The sequence below is a fragment of the Larimichthys crocea genome, chromosome XIII (assembly GCF_000972845.2).
Source record: "Larimichthys crocea isolate SSNF chromosome XIII, L_crocea_2.0, whole genome shotgun sequence".
Taxonomy (NCBI): domain Eukaryota; kingdom Metazoa; phylum Chordata; class Actinopteri; family Sciaenidae; genus Larimichthys; species Larimichthys crocea.
Genome location: NC_040023.1, coordinates 32,177,556 through 32,196,600, shown reverse-complemented (window position 1 = coordinate 32,196,600; position 19,045 = coordinate 32,177,556). Strand labels below are relative to the sequence as shown.

Below are 19,045 nucleotides of genomic sequence, written 5' to 3'. Positions count from 1 at the left end.
ATTTAGAATAAAGAAATAATATCTATCTATCTATCTATCTATCTATCTATCTATCTATCTATCTATCTATCTATCTATCTATCTATCTATCTATCTATCTATCTATCTATCTATCTATCTGACTAGAAATATATTTTGCAGATGCCTTTGTGATTATGCAATGGTAAGTTTCATTTAGTTTATTGCAGCTTGATAAAAATAGCTATCTTATTCCGCTCTCTAAGTTTAAATTGAGGCATAATATATTTATTATTATTATATTTGGCATATCTAATTATTGCTCTACCTTTTCCTATTTCCTTGGGTTTGTTTAACTAATGTGTTCTCATTTGTTTTATTGTTCTTAAATCATTGTTTTTGCTAGTTCTAGCTGAGATTTTTGATGAGGGTGTTCTCATCAGTCCTTGTCATCCATAGCTGGTAAACTGTTCTTCACAATTATCCAACAGACTCTTCACTGCATTATAGTAAACTTCAATACTCGGTCCCTTCCTCTTCTCCAGCTGCTCTCATTAGGTCACATTACCCCCCAAACGCAAGCTCTCCTTTTGTTGTCAAACAAGTAAACAAGTGAACCCTTGATAAATATGTATACAAAAACTATATAAAAAGTACAAAGTGACATATGGTGTATATATTGTTACTTCATATTTCTTTGTCAAACTGGGTCATAACATTTGAGCACGGTGCTGACCACATTTGCCAAATCTGCAGCAGTGCAGTCCCGGCACTGGGCCGCTAGGGTGTGACAGCAAGTTCATCAACAGTTCTTTTGCACTTTTTTTAATGGCAGAGAAGAAGTTTGAGATTTTTTGGGGGGGGTGAGGGGCTGGCCTTTTCTTTTCTTTTTTTTTTGTTGTTCCGCTGCTGGAGAGTCCTGCTTAAACGGTGAGCAGGAGCACAACACACCGAGCAGGAGCGAGCACAGCGCCGCGGACCAGCACAGCGCCGCCGGGGGGGAACGCGCCACCACACTTGCCGCGCGCGGAGGAAGGAGCGGTTTGAAAATCCAACGGTTCCGAGCTCGAGCTCCAGCCGTTACTCGCCTCCAGGGTCAGCGGGCACAGACAAGACAGCTACCGTTAGCCTCGGCTCCTCTGCGGGGCGTTTTTTTTTGGATAGGGGGGGGGGTTCTGGAAAGGGGGCAAAAAAGGGGGGGGGGGCACCCGAGAAAAGGAGACTAACACGCCGAGAGGAGAGAGAGGAGGGGGCTGGAAGTCTGAGACGCTTCCAGCCTGAAGGGGCCGGCGGTTTGGCCACAGCAACCCCCCCCGGACTAGCTAGCCTGTACCCGCGCGGCTAAGTGAATGGGATGGAGCCGGGACCGTCTGGCGCTGGTAGGTTTATTTTTAACTTAACTTGTGGTGATTATGGCTGCGGATATATAAACTAAAAAAAAAAAAAAACTGTAGCCTGGCCTTGGCGTTAAGCGGTTGGAGGGGAGGGGAGGCTCGGTGACAACCACGTCTGTTGCATCGCAACGTTTACAGAAGACGGGAGTGGGAGATGGAGGAGGCTGAGGCTCTCTCTCTCTCTCTATCTTTTCTCTATCTCAGGCTTGCATGCATGCACATTATTATTTATCAAGATTTTATAACTATAAGACAAGCCCCGTTTGCAGCGCTGACAATATCCCGAGCCATGCGCGGGGGGTTAGGGAGGTCGTGGGAATCTCGGTTGAGGAGGGACGAGGTGAAGCCCGCCTTCAAGCAGCAGCAGCAGCAGCAGCAGCAGCAGCAGCAGCTGGCTGCACCCCACACAGCACAGCACACTATAAGCAGCCTCCCTATTCACTGACAGGTTATGGTTGTGTTTAACACCCCATGCATTTACATGCACAGGCCCCAAAACACCTGCAATAAGTCCCCTTAAATTGTGATATCTGCTGTTACATAACGTGAGCTACACGTGCAGTTGCATTGCATTTGTATGTGGTTTCACTCTTCACACTTCAGATTTACAGCTAGTGCTTATCAGTGAGGGTGATGATCTTTTTTTTATTTTTTTTATTTGGCACCTTTGCCTCAGGTGTGTCTGCAGCCAATTAGAGCACAAACAAGGTAATGTTTGACTCAATAGCCCAGGTCTGAAGTCCACCTATTGTGGAAAATCCTGAACCCTGGCATTTATAATAAACCCTTTTTGAATCTGTCCGGGGGGTTCACGTATCGATTGATTACTGAGGCTTGACATTGAGATTACATTGTCATCATCAATTCAGTTGAATGAGCTTGTTTTTATTTTTATTTTTTCAGGATTGGGTGATGGACCCCGGGTCCCCCTCACCCCCCTTCCTCTCCTTTTTATGTCAAAGTCTGCTTTTGTGCGTGAAAGTGTGATTTATTCAATGTGCTGTGTTTTTCAAGGTTGAGCTGACTGCCATGTTTAGCTCATGGTCAACAGCCAACTTAGTTTGGCCAAAACAATTGGTGCATAATTTGCTGCTCCTTCTCATTCATGTACTTGGCCTGCGATCCTCCTGATGGAGGGAAGAGGAGGGGGGGTCTCTCCTAGTAAACATCCACTCCTGTTCCTTATTTAGGATTTCAAAAGCTTGCAGTAAGTCACAGCCAAGGTCATTAATTAACCAAAAGGTGCATGCCCCCCCCTCCTCCTTTTAGATATTACTTTAAAGTCCCCATGTGACCTGAGCTCATCGCTTGTGACATCACTGTAGAGACAGTAAAGCGCCGAGCGTCTTCGTGTTATGATGCAGCACCAAAAAAGCTCTGCTTTAAGTCTTACCGCCCAGGAAAGACTGCTATTGTCTTGGGATATGTGAGAGCGCTGGCTCCGCTTATCACCATCTGCCTTCACTGGCACGAGGGCGAAGCGTGTGTGTGTGTGTGTGTGTGTGTCATTGTGTGAGCGCGCAACGATCACAACACACTCTCGCATATTCACACACATGCACGTAGAGTGTGTGCGGTCGACACATGTCTGGTGTCTGTGTTTGTCAGATGTGTTGTGGCAAAGTGCGATCCTAACATAGACACACACACACACACACACACACACATACACACACACACACACTGAAGAGAGAAGAGCATCTTTTAATGTGTGTGTTTTATGGCTAATGTTACTCTTCCATCAGCTTGGCATCTTCTGAAAGCTTTAGTGAACATATGATTGAGTGGTATGTTTGACCCGAGGATTTCCACAGCAGCTATTTAAAGCCAGGCTTTTCCAGTTTGGGAGTACACACACACACACATGCGCTTTGGCCCAAGTGTTGAAACATGTTCAGCCCCTGGACCAAAAAGGCCAAGGTCTCTTCACCACGACCACAGTGGCACCCTGCCTCCTCCAACAGCCCCACACACACACACACACACACACACACACACACACACACACTAGTCCCCTGATATCCATGACAATGCTGTGTTGCCGTGGTGTCTCCATGGTGAGGCTGGGAATGTAGAGGGGGCCCCCTGTGTTTGTGTGTGTGTTCGCAGTAGCAAGGGCGCTCCCTCTGTCACACACAGCCGTGTATTTGTGTGTGCGGGTGTGAGACGGAGGAGCAGGGCAGCTGGGGTCTTTGTTGTGGTGGAGGAGGGCTGGTCTCTGGGGACCAAGAGGTTAAGGCACTGGGCCCCTCTTAGGCAGGAGTCACAGCTAGCCTTACATCTAGCACCCAGTCTAGGACCCGCCCCCCCTCCCCTCCCTGTATCAGACCTCCTGACTGGCTCAGACTTGTTTTTAAGACATGATACTAGTGTGGACACTGAGATTTAAGTCTTGAGGTGTGTGTCGAGATTTCAAGACTTGTATCGAAAGTGCAAAATACGTTTTAGAGCTGCAACAAATCATGTTTTTTATCATCCACATAATCTATAAATGATTTTTATCAAGTAATTGATAGATCAGTTGGTGTTTTAAAATGTCAAATATTAGTGGAAAAGCAAACATACACCCCCGTAACTCTTTGTAACAGTTTAAAAAAAACGACTGCTTTGTCATATCAGCGGTCCATAACCTCAACGTGCAACAGAGAGAAGCTTAAAAATCTTGAATTTTCGAAGCTGTTTGCTTTTTTTTTTTTTTTTTTTTTTTGCCCGCTAAATTACTCCAACAATCAATTGATTATCATAACTGCTGGAGGGATGTGATCAGAAGCACAGAAACATTGAAATCTGTGTGATAAAAGAACAACAATCAAAAACTTTGCCGCCTTTCTAACGTGTTCCTTTTCTTCTCCCTCCACAATTTCTCTTTCTATCTCCCGCCTCCCCCCCTTTTCTCTCCCCTTCTCCCCTCCCTCGTTTGACCTAATCTGGTTGTTCCTCCTTACTCTTCTTCATTTCTTGTCAATATCCACCTCCATTATCCTGTATCTCACCACTTATATAACATACTCCTCTTTCCCTTTCGCTGGCCCCCCAAATGCACATTTTGTTGCTTGATCTGTTCCGTTCTCATTGTTTCTTTTCCTATCTTCCCTCTTCCTGTCTTTCTGGTCTTAACCCCTCACTCTGGTTCCCACCTATCTGCCTACGCTTCCTTCCTGGCTTTTGCCACATTTCTCGCCCTGTCCTTTACTGCCCACAACCACTTCCTTTGCCACATCCTCACTTGACTGTTCTTTATCTCTTCAACGCCTGCTTTGCCCATGCCCTTCCTCTGCACCGACTTCTTTTTTATTTTTTTGTTCACACACCCACTTTCCTCATTCACTCTAAACCTCCTTCTCCCTGTCATCCGTCCCTGTCGATGGCTCCCTTCCCACTGTCTGACCAGTGCCCATGGGGGTCTTCCCCCCACCCCTGCAGCAGGTGTTCCATGCCCCTCGCCGGCCAGGCATGGGCACCGTGGGCAAGCCCATCAAGCTGCTGGCGAACTACTTTGAGGTGGAGATCCCAAAGATGGACGTCTATCACTATGAGGTGGACATTAAGCCCGACAAGTGCCCACGGAGAGTCAACAGGTAATAAGACACGTCAAGACACATTCATCTGATTTAGTTTTTTGCTCTTTTCTTGTCCCCCGGTGTATCACATTAATCCGAAAGATCAGTGCACTCACGTGTCAGAAACGGTTATTAACTGGCGGCAAGGCATGCCTTGTAAGAAGTCAACAAGAAGCTGAAATGTCTGCAGTGTGGAGCAGTTTGGAATTGGATAATGAAAGCCCGACAGTCACTCATAATCACCGTGTTGTCAGTCTTTCAGGAGGCAGCAGTAACGGCTACTTTCAACATCACCACCACTGCAACTGAGATTTAAGTGTAATTCTTGGTGACCATTATTTATTTTTACAGGCTGATTACCGTGTTTTAGTGCAGGGAGAATACAGCTGAAGCCCTTTAAACTCTCAAGTACGCCTTATCTAGATTGCTCTTATGTTTGTGTCATGTAGGAGAACAAATGTTTGATTGAAACTGAACTAATAAAGATTTAATCTGACTTCAAGAAGACGTCCTTGCATCTGTGCAGAATCGGGGAAAAAGCTAAACACGCACAAGTGTGTGCCGGGGCGTTCAGATCACATGAAGCAGTAGGAGGCCTTCTCTCCCTGCAGTAGCTGTGGCAGAGCGACCGGACTGGACAGATGGCCGAGTCAAAAGTGAATCTAACTGAACTGACCCTTTCAACCTTGGCTCGCGTTGATGCATGCTTGAAGAAGATGTTTTATTGGATAGTTGAACTTGTTTACTGTCTGCAGAATCTAGATGGAGTCACTAATACAAGGGAGTATCTTGAGGGTTTTATTGGATAGAATAAATACCAATCAACCATAAATATGCATCTATTATCTGTATTTAAAGGTAATTGATCAGTATTTATAGAGAAGAGCTCTCTTTTTGGTTCACTCAATAAATATGAGGCTAGCATTGCTTGCTGTATTTCATTCAATATTAACTTTTCTTTTTAATGGCACTGTCATTCCCGTTAGACTCGTCGAGTCCTTTTTAGTGGCCCAGTCCAAATATTCTTCTCAGCTGTAACAAATTAGAAACGGAAAAAAAAAGAGAGCTGCCATTATTGTTATTTGTCACGTTTATTGCTTTAATCCCAGCACATACATGAACATAAATTACAAAAGTCAGGGTGAAATGTGATGTCATGACTCTCTAGAGAGCCGATCCCTTAAAAAAAAAAAAAACCACACCATTGTTTGCTTTTGTACATAAAAGCAAAACAAGCCACACAGTTCATATGTTTGGTCATGTTCGATCCAGGAGAATTCTTCTTTCTATGAAGGCATGAAAGTCGTTTTCCTGTTTACTCAGCTTTCTCTGCTTTCAATCCCCGACTAAAAAATTGTGGTGTCATCGCGTTCCACCGTCGTGAGTCGGAGTCACGTGTCAGATATCAGGGGCTCGAAGCTGGAATATAATTTATATAGGCTAACTTTTTTTGTCAGTTTCTTGGCACTGGCCCATTCTGTGTCACTGTCCCAGCGTGGCTTACTGATAGACTTTTGGGAAATTGTCAAGAGAAAATCTAGAAAATCTTGATATGTATTCAGTCTTTTTCTGGACAAAAACTGGAATTTGATGTTATAAACAATCACTGGAGCCTTTACTATTGACAACTCTATTTCCACTTGTGCATCTTTTAATGAATTCACTTTTTTCCAACGGTTCCTCCAGACAATGAATCAGTTTCCTTCCGAAACCTGAAAGAAACGGCTCGACGTGATTTATTTCTGTCCATTAAAACGGCTCTGACCCAGTACTAGTGTCCTCAAATAGCATTCTGTTTCTGATTAAACAAACAATCTTTTGTTCAAATCCTTGAATATCTCAGCAGAAGGACAAGGTTGTTCAGAGAACACTGTAGGTGGAGGACGCGAATAGAAACGAAGTGAACGAATCGGTAATCTGTGTGTAATTAACAAACGGGGTCGTTGGCTTCGGAAAAATGTGAAATTCTAAAGAGGAATCCTTGAAAATTTGCGTGTGTTTGCACCACCTTCTCTAACGTTCGAGAGGATCTTCGAGCATCACTCTCTTTTGGCTTTTTGGGTCGAGACAAAGGCTCCAAGAAGGCATGCAAAGGTCAAGCCCTTTGACCTTTTTTCCTTTCAGTGCAGACCCTCATCCCCCCACACTTATATGAAGGCCAAGGCACCGTGCATTGAAAGGTGCCCCCCCTCACACACCCTCACTCTTTTTGTCCTTGCCTCTTCCCCTGTGACAAATATGTGTGACCATGAAATATCGCACCCGCCAGCTGCATCCTGCTTGATCAATATTCTCTCATCTTGAGAAACGCTTCGACACCCCCCCTCCCCTCTCCCCAACTGATCACAATAGAGCATCCTGATCAGGAGATGGGTTTAATTGGCAGCGCGGGGTTTCTTTTTGTTTTTTTTTCCTGGTGCCTGTTTAATCTCATATTGTGTTTGTGTGACTTCCTACAGGGAGGTGGTGGAATACATGGTGCAACACTTCAAGCCCCAGCTCTTTGGCGACAGGAAGCCAGTGTACGACGGCAAGAAGAATATCTACACGGTGCTAGCACTTCCTATCGGGAGTGAGAAGGTAGATGTTTGCAATGATGTTACACCAACCGCCACAATCAGTCATTTCACCTCAGCGATCAAGAAAGTTGATCTTAAACTCGGAATGGGAATTACACCCTTTCTCCCGGAGACACAGCGTTATCTGGAAAACCCTGAATAGAAAGCACCATTTCGTCATTTTCAGGAATACATTTATTTGCTTCCGAGTTAGATAAGACGCCGTTTAATGTCGTTCTTTTATCTGTCCGGTAAATATAAGGCCGGTGCGAGTTTGCTTAGCTTTGCATAAATGCTGGAAATGAGTAAATAGCTAGCCTGGATATGTCCAAAAAAAGAGTCTGTGATGGCAAGACTGTAGGGAGTCACTGCTCCTGGTGGAGAAACAATCTCAGCATATAACGCCCTCTAAAACAGCGACTTGTCAATTTTTACGTGTTTGTTCTTGTCGTGAAATTTAGAGGTAGATTTAGTGACTTCCAGACAGAGCCAGGCTCGCGGATTACCTTTAGCTTCCAGTCTTAAAAGTCATATTTACCATACACACTTGGTGGTATCATCTATCTGAGACGCACAGATATAGATCCCTGACCTGGAAACGAGCACACTATAGCAGGTGTTTTGCCCCCTCCCCTCCTGCTTTAGCATCACTCAACAAACTAACTAAATCTATCTATATTTAGGATCTCATACAGCAGTGGGAGCAAAAAAAACATAAAAAACTCAAGCTCATGGGTTGTAATGCTAGCTACAGGTATCCAGGCTGGAAGCTGGCACCCTCGTCACTGATGTGTGATAGGCACCATCTGTAATGTGAAATACCTTCTTGAATAATGAATCCAGTGTGAAATAGGGTTTCCAGTGTAGAGCGCAGCATGATAATTCGCTTTTTCTTGCCAATAGTCCCATCATCATTTAACTTGTGGTTACCTTCTGCTGCGGCGTCGGTTCTTTACCTCTCCCTTCTCCTTTTTTTTTTCGTCCTTTCTGTCCTCTTATTTCTCCAGGTGGATTTTGAGGTTACCATCCCAGGTGAGGGCAAGGACCGAATCTTCAAGGTGTCCATCCGTTGGCTGGCCAAAGTGTCATGGCGCCTGCTGCAGGAGACTCTGGTCAGCGGCCGGCTGCAGGTCCCCCTCGACTCGGTTCAAGCCCTGGACGTAGCCATGCGCCACCTGGCCTCTATGAGGTACAGGAAAACCTTCTTCTCTCTTAAATCCAGCAGCACAGACACAGACAAACGTCCCTACAAGATGTCCGCTTAGTTTGACGCGGAAGAGATTGGAAAGTTGTGGGTTTTTTTTGCCAGATGACATTATAACCGTGCAGCCTAGCAAGGTTTAAAAGGTTTGTTCCATTCACCTGCGTTAGAGCGTCCGTAGCTCTAGGGGTCAGAGTCACGAAACAAAAGACGTTTGTTAGCTGAGACCTGTGTGAAAATGTCCACTGAACAATGCTGAGCAGGGGGAATAATGATAACTGGCAAGAGATGTTGAAAAATGTCTGTTCAGTGATAATATTTCCCCATTTATTTATTTTTTTTGTCTGTTTCGTGAAAAAGCTGTTCTAAAAATACAGCACTGTTCCTTACGACTCATATTTGTCATTTTCCGCATGCAGCTTTTCTTGTTTTCCTTTCTTCTGACGGGTATAAAGATTTATTCTGAAACCCTCCTTCATGAGACGACAACTTTTACAGGACGTGAAGTCACGCTGAGGTCATGCTTTTCGCTTCAGCCGAGTCATTTTCACCTCCTCACTCTCTCTTTCGATTAGGTACACCCCAGTGGGCCGTTCGTTTTTCTCCCCACCTGAAGGATACTACCACCCGCTGGGTGGGGGGAGGGAAGTCTGGTTTGGTTTCCACCAGTCTGTGCGTCCTGCCATGTGGAAGATGATGCTTAACATCGATGGTGAGTCACTGAAGGACCACTTGAGTGTGTCTAGTCAGTGAGTGATCGCATTGCTTTGCACTGACTATGCATGACGAGACAGAAACGAGCGAGACAGAAATGGTGATAAGAAATGTACTTTGGGTCCAAAGAGGATTTGAACAACTAATTATTGTATAATTTCCAAATATAGTATCATGAATACATGCTGCTTTTAATGAGACCTTTTCTAATATTAATTCTGACTTAAATCGTGACATAAAAGTTCATAAGTTGTGAACATCCATGTACCTTTTTTGAAGTTCCTCTTCTGTTGCTTGTATGGACTCATTGCTGCTCTCTGTCTCCCTCTAGTGTCCGCCACCGCCTTCTACAAAGCCCAGCCTGTAATTGAGTTCATGTGCGAGGTTTTAGATATTCGCAATATCGACGAGCAGCCCAAGACTCTCACTGACTCCCAAAGGGTCCGCTTCACCAAGGAGATTAAAGGTGGGCTCTCGGGTCGGTGAATGCTTTTAAAAACTCTTCCTATTGTTAGTTATCAGTGACGTTTTAACTTGATTTATTATTAAAACATTGACTTATTTTAATATCATCACCAGGCCTGAAGGTGGAGGTGACCCACTGTGGCCAAATGAAGAGGAAGTATCGCGTATGCAATGTCACCCGACGACCTGCCAGCCACCAGACGTAAGTGTGCAGACGAGCTTTTGTGAGTGATTAACAAAAAGCAGCCAGACACATTGACTGCTCAGTTTTTATCTTTATTTATATGTCTACATTATTTTGATTAGGATATTCCCAAATTGGCTATATAGAATTGAATAAGCTGCGTTTGCGATCGCGATTGTCTCGTAGCTCGTTTCAAACAAATAGTGTCAGGAACAAGGAACTTTTAGGAAGTAAACTACTCACTAGAAAATCGTCTGCACACATTCCTGTTAGCATTTCTGTTATATCTGAAGAACCCACGAAGAGCCATTTAAAACAGTGACGGCATTTTTCACACTTGAAGAAACGGCACTGATTCACCTTGACTGTAGTCCTCTGCAGATATTTGAATGAACCGAAAAAGAGAGAAGTAGAACAGGATACTAAAAACTCCAGATCGCCCGTCTCCACAGCTGACGCTCTGCTGAGTGTTGTTGAATGTTTGTTTATTTTTGCTGAAATTTTCTCTCCCTTCTTCATTCTTTTGGTTTCTCCACGGTCACTCCCTCTCTCTCGTCCGCTCACTGGACCTTTTCACCGCCTCTCCCTCTGTCCCTCTTTATCTGACTGTTTTTTGGCACCCAGAGGAACTTTATTAATCCCTAGCTCCTGCAAGTTCCTTTTTTAAAGATTGTGCGTCCTCTGGGAAAGTTTCTGCAATGGAAAGGCAGTATTCATCAGTATTTTATTTTATCAGTTGTTTGGTTAAAAACTAAAACAAATCTTCTGTTTAACGCTGTTCTAACACATTACTCTGGAGTCTCATTAGTTGTCATGACTTCTTACATTTTTGACTTCATTCTGGATGAATCAGCACATCAGGAGCTGGCCAGTGATTCATTGGCATGCCAATGAGATTTGTCACTGATGTGGCCAAGCAAACTCTTTTGTAAGCCTTAACCACAAAGGCAACTTCTTCTTTTTACCAGATCATACAGAAGTTCATGTTTATTGTCTTTTTTTTTTTTTTAAACCAGGTTTCCCCTCCAGCTCGAAAGTGGGCAGACAGTAGAATGTACAGTGGCCCAGTACTTCAAGCAGAAGTACAACCTGCAGCTAAAATACCCCCACCTGCCCTGTCTACAGGTGGGGCAAGAGCAGAAGCACACCTACCTGCCCCTGGAGGTGAGGGAACGGTTCAAGGATGAGTTAATCATTTTAAAATAAAAATCAATAAAGTGCGTACACTGACTATGTTTGCACCCTAATGACTCTGGCATTCACTCGTTCCAGGTGTGTAACATTGTAGCAGGTCAACGATGCATCAAGAAGCTGACTGATAATCAGACCTCCACTATGATCAAAGCCACAGCTCGCTCCGCACCCGACAGACAAGAGGAGATCAGCAGGCTGGTGAGTTGGAGAGACGACTGGTTGGGTGGAGGCCACACAACCGTAACCCAACAACAGTGGATACTCTGTATACTTTTGAGTTCTGTGAGATACGATGGATGTCCTTCACTCTCCGCAGATGAAGAACGCTAACTTCAACCTGGACCCGTACATCCAGGAGTTTGGGATCAAGGTGAAAGATGACATGGCTGAGGTGACGGGCAGGGTGCTTCCAGCCCCCATCCTGCAGTATGGAGGACGGGTAATGCATGCCTCGTATATTATTTTTTTAAGTCTGGACCATCCAAACAAAAAGCTGGAACTTTTCTGTAGATCTGACCTGATTTTGGTTTCATCTCTCCCACAGAACCGTGCCATAGCTACCCCCAACCAGGGAGTGTGGGACATGAGGGGGAAGCAGTTTTATAATGGCATTGAGATCAAAGTGTGGGCGATCGCCTGCTTTGCCCCCCAGAAACAGTGCAGAGAAGAGGTGCTCAAGTAAGTACTAACGAGTATTAACAATGGGAATTATTTTTTTTAGGGGGATTAAGTAATTTCCCCTATAACATTCTTCTCTTGCTGTGCATTTGAGAGCGGTAAGTCATTAAATTCACTTTTAATTTGGCTTCCAGCAAGAGAAAAAAGTGCATATACAACACAATATTTGGGCTACATGTTTATCTTTAAAACCAGTGAATATTTTCGAATGACATGGCGAGGACGGAGAGCTATGATAATAAAGTATGGAAAACTTATGCTGAACTCTCTTCTCAGGAACTTCACGGACCAGCTGCGTAAAATCTCTAAAGATGCTGGGATGCCCATCCAGGGCCAGCCGTGTTTCTGTAAATACGCCCAAGGAGCCGACAGCGTGGAGCCCATGTTCAGACACCTGAAGAACACCTACTCTGGACTGCAGCTCATCATCGTCATCCTGCCGGGAAAGACTCCTGTCTATGGTAGGCTACGTTATTCCTTTTCTTAGATATACTCTGTTCCATCAGTTCTTTGGCCTCATGGGTATTCTTCATGTCTTGTCCCCCTTTTTAGCGGAGGTAAAGCGCGTGGGAGACACCCTCTTGGGCATGGCCACACAGTGCGTCCAGGTGAAGAACGTGGTGAAGACGTCACCTCAGACCCTCTCCAACCTCTGCCTCAAGATCAACGTTAAGCTGGGAGGCATTAATAACATCCTGGTACCTCACCAACGGTAAGCTTTTGTTTGGGCTACTTTGGAATTAATTGTGCACTTTTCTTTTCCGTCGATATCACAGTTAAACCGTAGATTTCTAAGAATTATACCCTCCATATTGTAAAGAAAGTAGATCGTAGATGGTCCTAGTGTAATTAGCATCTCTTCCTCCGCTGGCTCTCTCTCAGGTCAGCAGTGTTTCAGCAGCCGGTTATCTTCCTGGGAGCAGATGTCACGCACCCTCCTGCTGGAGATGGCAAGAAGCCCTCCATTACTGCTGTAAGTCTCCGAAATAACGCCTTTATTAAACAACGCGAGGTGACCTTGAACACAATCTCAGGAAGGGGAAGGAAATGTGCAGCTGCTGCGAGTCACACCAAGTCAGGGTGTGCAGGTTAAGCCCATGTGTGGGTGACACTCTGTGCTTTTTAGTTCTGACAACTTGTGAAAGGCATTTCCCATTATTACCTTTTTAGAGAGTTTAGAGATGAACATATTTGTCATTACTCGTAAGTTTCTGGGTCTGGGTTTGCTGTTTATTGCTATTTTTGTCAGACACTGGAGCTAGAAACTCCAGATCGAAGTGGACAGGTTCCAAAACATTTTTGAAACTTTACTTTTTATGTTTTAGTGTAACTCGAAAATTGAAGAAGAGAGACCTTTTTTATTTTTTTTTAATGGGGAGAAATATCGATTTTTCTAGATGAAGCGCCGGCTTAGAACAATGGATAGTTGTCAACGCAGGCATTTCTACTTTAGCGTCTTGTTGTCACAAACTTTTGTCATCTATTTATAAGTATGGACTGCAGTGATGCAGTGTGAAAGAATTACGCACTAATTGCCGCAGCGTAGTTTCTCTGACGGAAGTCCAGATGCGAGGTTGGCGGCAGGAGCACTCATTTTTATTTTAAGCAAAATAAATATGGTCGCCGTTGCTTGGTGACAGTGACACTGGGTCATGGCGCACAGCAATGCTGCTAAAAGAAGAATCCCACGGGTATGAAGTATGTCTGAGGCAGAAGCGCTTTAACACCTTTTTTTAATCTTTAACACGGATGAAATGTTAATTAACGTTCAGCTCATACCTGAGTATTAGTTATCAGTTTGACTGTTATAGTAACTCGAAGTCACAATAGAAATGGGGCAGTACTGTTCTGTTTTGTGGATAGATGAAATGAATACATCACATTCATTTTGGCTTTTTCATTTTAAAATCGTAAGTAACTGCAGCCTCCTATTTGCAGCTTTATTAAGTGTGTACTCTGAGGTCACTCATGCTCAGTAGGTGTATCTGGGCTGATCAGAACATTTCACCAGCTCCAACCTCTTTCTGTTCTGATGTGTCGTTTATAAGTGATTAATCCTTAGACGCACCCTCCTCTTAAAGTTCATTTCAGGAGGAAACGCCTCGCAGTTTTTTTTTTCGGACACACAATAAACGAAGAGAGGAGTTTGGTGAGGGATGAAGGGAAACAAATGGCTCATCACTGACTCACGTACAAAAAGGAAATGACGTCAACCCCTCGTCTGCCCTTGACCTCAGCTCGGCTGTGGTTGGCTGCGTTGTTGCCTAGCGATTATGACAAACGCTTGAGTCACGCACGGAGAGGACGGGAGAGGAGAGCGGATCTGTTTGATCCGCCTGACTGAGGAGAAAACTGGTGAAAATGATGGTTGTAATGCAGTGTAAGGATTTGAGGGAAGGAGGAAGAAAAAAAGACATGGTTTGAGTGGATGTTGAGACACCCACACTTCCCATTAGCAGCCTCTAGGGGATGCTGATGTACAATTATACACCTCAGCACAAACAACAAAAAGACTATTGCACTATGAATACTGTTATTGCAAAACTGTTTATTTTAAGCAAGTCTCATTTTCATACTTTTTCTCAGGAATATTTTTTTGTTTCTAAAGTGTGTGTTTGTGTGTAAACTTATTTAAATGCAGTAACCGAAGAATCATACATAACATGAACATAGGTAGATTTGTACAGATAATAATACAGAGAATATTAAATAAATGCTTATCTAGACCTACTAAAAAACACCATGACATAGCAGTTTGAAATGTAGTCCACTACCGTGATTTTCTTTGTTTCTCCATCACATTTGTTGCATTTATGCAAAGCAACGTATTATTTTTGTTTTGCATATTCGTTGCCAGTGGCAATCAGACCACGATCCCCGACAGTGCTGCATTCAACTGTGACACGCCTTTTCTCTCTCTCTCTCTTCCAGGTGGTAGGCAGTATGGATGCTCATCCCAGCAGATACTGTGCCACAGTGCGAGTCCAGAGACCCAGGCAGGAAATCATCGAAGATCTGTCTTACATGGTTCGCGAACTGCTAATCCAGTTCTACAAGTCGACCCGGTTCAAGCCCACCAGGATCATTTTCTACAGAGATGGAGTTCCTGAGGGACAGTTGCCGCAGGTAACACGGCATAATTGTAGTTGAGTTTCTTCACGGTTTGATTTGGCTTTACTACAATATATGTAAAGATCTCTAAAACTCGAGTGCTAATAAACAACACTCTTGTGTGTAGATTCTCCACTACGAGCTCCTGGCCATCAGAGATGCGTGCATCAAGTTGGAGAAAGACTATCAGCCGGGAATCACCTACATCGTGGTGCAGAAACGCCACCACACGCGCCTCTTCTGTGCTGACAAGTCTGAAAGGGTGAGCTTTCTGTTATCTAACACATCACAACAATTTACAAAATCATGCTCACATACTTGTTTAACAATGATGTTTGTCTTTTTAATAGATCGGGAAGAGTGGGAATATTCCTGCAGGGACTACAGTGGACACCAGCATCACTCATCCCTTTGAGTTTGACTTCTACCTGTGCAGCCATGCAGGCATACAGGTAATAAGAGAAACAAAATGTGTTTGTGCAAATAAATAAATAAAACCTATTTTTGCACATCTAATTTCTATTGCCTCCTCTCCGTCTCCAGGGTACCAGCCGGCCGTCTCATTACTACGTCTTGTGGGACGACAATCGCTTCACGGCTGATGAGTTGCAGATTCTAACTTACCAGTTGTGCCACACTTACGTGCGTTGTACCCGCTCAGTGTCCATCCCTGCGCCAGCCTACTATGCTCGTCTTGTGGCCTTCCGTGCCCGCTACCATCTGGTGGACAAAGAACATGACAGGTTAGTGCGGTTCTGAAAGATAACACGAAGTTCCTCAGCACTATCTGACTCCACGTCGGGTTCGGACCCCTAAAAGCCTGAGAGACGTCGCTACAACAACATGTGATAACTGATGTTTCCTTCTGCAACTTTCTCTCCCTGTCGTCTCCGCAGTGGAGAGGGCAGCCACGTGTCTGGTCAGAGTAACGGTCGGGACCCCCAGGCGCTGGCCAAAGCTGTTCAGATTCACCATGACACCCTGAGGACCATGTACTTCGCCTGAGCTACGTCAACCATCACCGCCATCGAATCCCTCCCACCTCATTTCTACCTGAGTGGGCACACAGCCCACCGCCACCACCACCTCATCCCCATCCCTTTTTCCCAAAATGACTGCCCGCCACACACACACACACACACTCCACAGACCTGCCAAGTCATTCACCCAAATCCAAGAAACATAAGGCCCTTCACCTTTTAAAACACAGGCAGACTCTACAGCCTCATGCACTCAAAAGGTTATGAATATTATTATTATTATTATTATTATTGTCATATTATTGTTTTTACTTTACCAGGACTATTGCTCTTTATGTTGAATTTTTAAAACTTGGGTATTATTATTATGTAATTGTATTGTACGCTACCTTCACACTCCTGTGTATGTAAGTATGCAATACGGATGGGAGGAAAACTAGGCGATAAAACGAGAAGAAGAAAAAAAACAAAAAACTTTTTTTAACTGCCGCCACGATGCTGCCTCTTTACCCATCCGAATGCCAGTGTTTTCCAAGCCCCCTTTTAGTACGGGGATCCTCCAGAGGGGTGGTACCGGGCACGCACACTTACATGTTATCATTTTAACATTTGTCTCGAACTACATTCATGTTTTTAATGTTTTTTGAATAATGTTATTTTAAAAAAGAAAACGAGAAAAAAAAAACAGCCTTGACGAGTCCGAGGTAATGGTACATTAGCACTTAGAGTTAGCATGTAGGTGCCACCAGTCCTGCACATAAGAGTTCGTTAGTACATGCGGAGGGCGAGCCCTCTGGTCCTCATAGCAGAACAGAAAGAGCAGGTGTAGCATATCGTAGATACAGGAGTTGGCCAGTCCCTTAGAGATTTTAAGCCCAATAGAGGCGAGCTTAGCATAACGATAGAGGGACCATTTGCATAGAGTGTATCAAATGTACTTGCACCCCATGCACCTAAACCAGCATTATTAACCAGCCAAAAGTGATGCCAACCAATGGAAAAAGGGGCACTTAAACAGGAAGATAATCTTTTATTTCTGTATTGCTCTTTTAGGATATATGAGGCACTTTTTTTTGTTCTTTTTTTTAAATTTTATTTACTTATTGATTCATTTCACTTCAAAATGGTGAAGACTTGTCTGTCCTGAGGCTTGACACGGACTACTTTTTTTTGTTTTTTTTGTTGAAGTTTTCACATCCGCACTCCAAGCACACAGCTTTCAGAACAAAGAGGTAACTTAAGGCAATAGGCAAGGTCAACACTTCTCTGTAGATTTGAATGCAGGCAAATATATACTAAGTCTGTGATCACTTAAGTGCTGCAAAGCTGAACTCTCTCATTCAGCGATTTGACCTTGCTCCGACCGTCCTGCACATTCTGCACATTCCAGCAGGTATCAGTGGCGGACGGCAGACGACGCCACGCAGTGCACTCCAAAACCGTTCCACCGACGCACTTCTTTGCATAACCTATACATTTATACATTTTTACATTTTTACACAAAGCTCTTTTCCTCTGCAGGCATTTACAACTCATAAGCCTGGAACAACAGAAGCACACGTGCATCTCTCTCCGCCCTCTCTCTCTCTCCGTCTCTTTCTTAGCATGTTGAGACCGACCTCTTCAAAATGCACTTGTCCCCCTTATTTACCTCCAAGCCAAACTATCACTCATCACCCACTTTCCATCACCACCTTCTATCCTCGCCGTCTATTCTGACTTTCTAACAAGACAAACTTGCAGCATCCCCTGCCCCAGTCCCCTAGCTTGTGTTAGCCAATCCCCATTGGTGCTCTGTGTGCATGGGCGGCACAGATAGGGGATTGCTACATTGGACAGGGTGGGCCACTATTACTAATACTACTACTTAATATGCCCTGCCTTTACATCTAGTCACTTTCTGGATTTATGGATTAAAAAAAAAAAATGCATGTGATTATTTTTTATGACTGGATATTCTGAGCCACCTTATTTTGGTTTCCTTAGCGGTAGGAGCCCTCGTGCTCACCACTGCCTGTCAGTCGTTTTGCCTTGATTGTGTAATGGTTATAAAGACTGCTTTTTTCCTTTTTGTCATTATAATGATTATGAATATTGTGACTAGTGTCAGAGTGTATCCTCGAGAGGGCACTGTGGAGACTGTCTCAAAATTCCACCTCAGTTGCCCTTTAAGCGCCTCAAATCTTGTCTGATGGTCGGAGCCCCCTTTGAGACGAAAGGGATCAAAAGATAAGAGATCAGATGAGTTTGATTTTTAAATCATGTTTATTAACTCGCATAATCAATATGCCTTTGTACACCGTTTTACTGATCCTTCATTGTGTCCAAGGTGATTTGTACATATAAATATATAATATTAACCTGTTATGTATTTTGGCTCACCAGTTGCCGGGCCTTTCACAGTTTGGGGTCAGTGTTCAAATCCCTCATTCTGTGCTCAAAATAAAAAAATAAAATAAAAAAATTAGAAAAAGAAAAGGAGAAAAGAAAAATCAGTCCAGGGGCATTTCCCAGCACCACTGAAACCAGATGCAGTTCTTCACTCACTGAAGCCACAAAGCACCTTTTTTTGCAAAGGGGGGAGACAAAATGGCAAGTCACCCTGGAAATGCATCATGTGGACACTGGAGAGTTTCACTCCTCTCCACACAGCCTCACTGTCTGACTAAGCAATATTGAAGCCACTGATCAAGAACAGTCCTTGTCATAGCACTTCCCAATAGATTTGAATGAAAGGACATGGAAGCATATTATTTTGGCTCTGTATGTGATAGTATGGGAACTCTGTTGGGGAGGGTTATTTTTTAAAGAAAATAAAATTGTTTTTTATTATGCCTGTTGTCTTTTTTCCCCACTTTATTTGTTTTTGCATATATAAGAATAACAACATAACTTACAACTGCATCAAGGGTATTACGAGGGTTTACATTATCAATAAAATTATCTTTTTTTCTTGCTTATCACTTTAATTATATATTATTTGCTTCTAAATCTACATTCAATAAATAAAATAATGATTAAGTCAGAAGAGAAACTAAATGGAGATTT

At 43.7% G+C, this 19,045-nt stretch overlaps 1 protein-coding gene across 2 annotated transcripts; it reads left to right on the top strand.

Moving 5' to 3' along the window:
- The first annotated feature begins 1,141 nt into the window (after positions 1 to 1,141).
- Positions 1,142 to 18,830, top strand: ago1 (argonaute RISC component 1). Of its 2 annotated transcripts, none has more exons than XM_027286726.1 (19): positions 1,142 to 1,337; positions 4,744 to 4,930; positions 7,372 to 7,492; positions 8,478 to 8,659; positions 9,247 to 9,383; positions 9,717 to 9,851; positions 9,965 to 10,052; positions 11,051 to 11,198; positions 11,307 to 11,426; positions 11,545 to 11,667; positions 11,773 to 11,906; positions 12,183 to 12,367; positions 12,459 to 12,618; positions 12,789 to 12,879; positions 14,838 to 15,032; positions 15,145 to 15,279; positions 15,368 to 15,469; positions 15,561 to 15,760; positions 15,914 to 18,830. In XM_027286726.1, exons 1-19 carry the CDS (start codon positions 1,313 to 1,315, stop codon positions 16,020 to 16,022), a joined length of 2,577 nt encoding a protein of 858 aa, XP_027142527.1. In that variant the 5' UTR covers positions 1,142 to 1,312; the 3' UTR covers positions 16,023 to 18,830. The 2 variants fall into 2 exon arrangements, with proteins under 2 accessions (XP_027142527.1, XP_027142526.1); XM_027286725.1 differs by having other exon boundaries at positions 9,717 to 9,863.
- Positions 18,831 to 19,045: the final 215 nt, after the last annotated feature.

Coding starts and splice junctions, on each gene's coding strand:
- ago1 (XM_027286725.1), top strand. CDS start 1,313: ATGGAGCCGGGACCGTCTGGCGCTG. Junction 11,668..11,772: donor TCCTGCAGTATGGAGGACGG/GTAATGCATGCC, acceptor TCTCTCCCACAG/AACCGTGCCATAGCTACCCC. Junction 15,761..15,913: donor GTGGACAAAGAACATGACAG/GTTAGTGCGGTT, acceptor TCGTCTCCGCAG/TGGAGAGGGCAGCCACGTGT.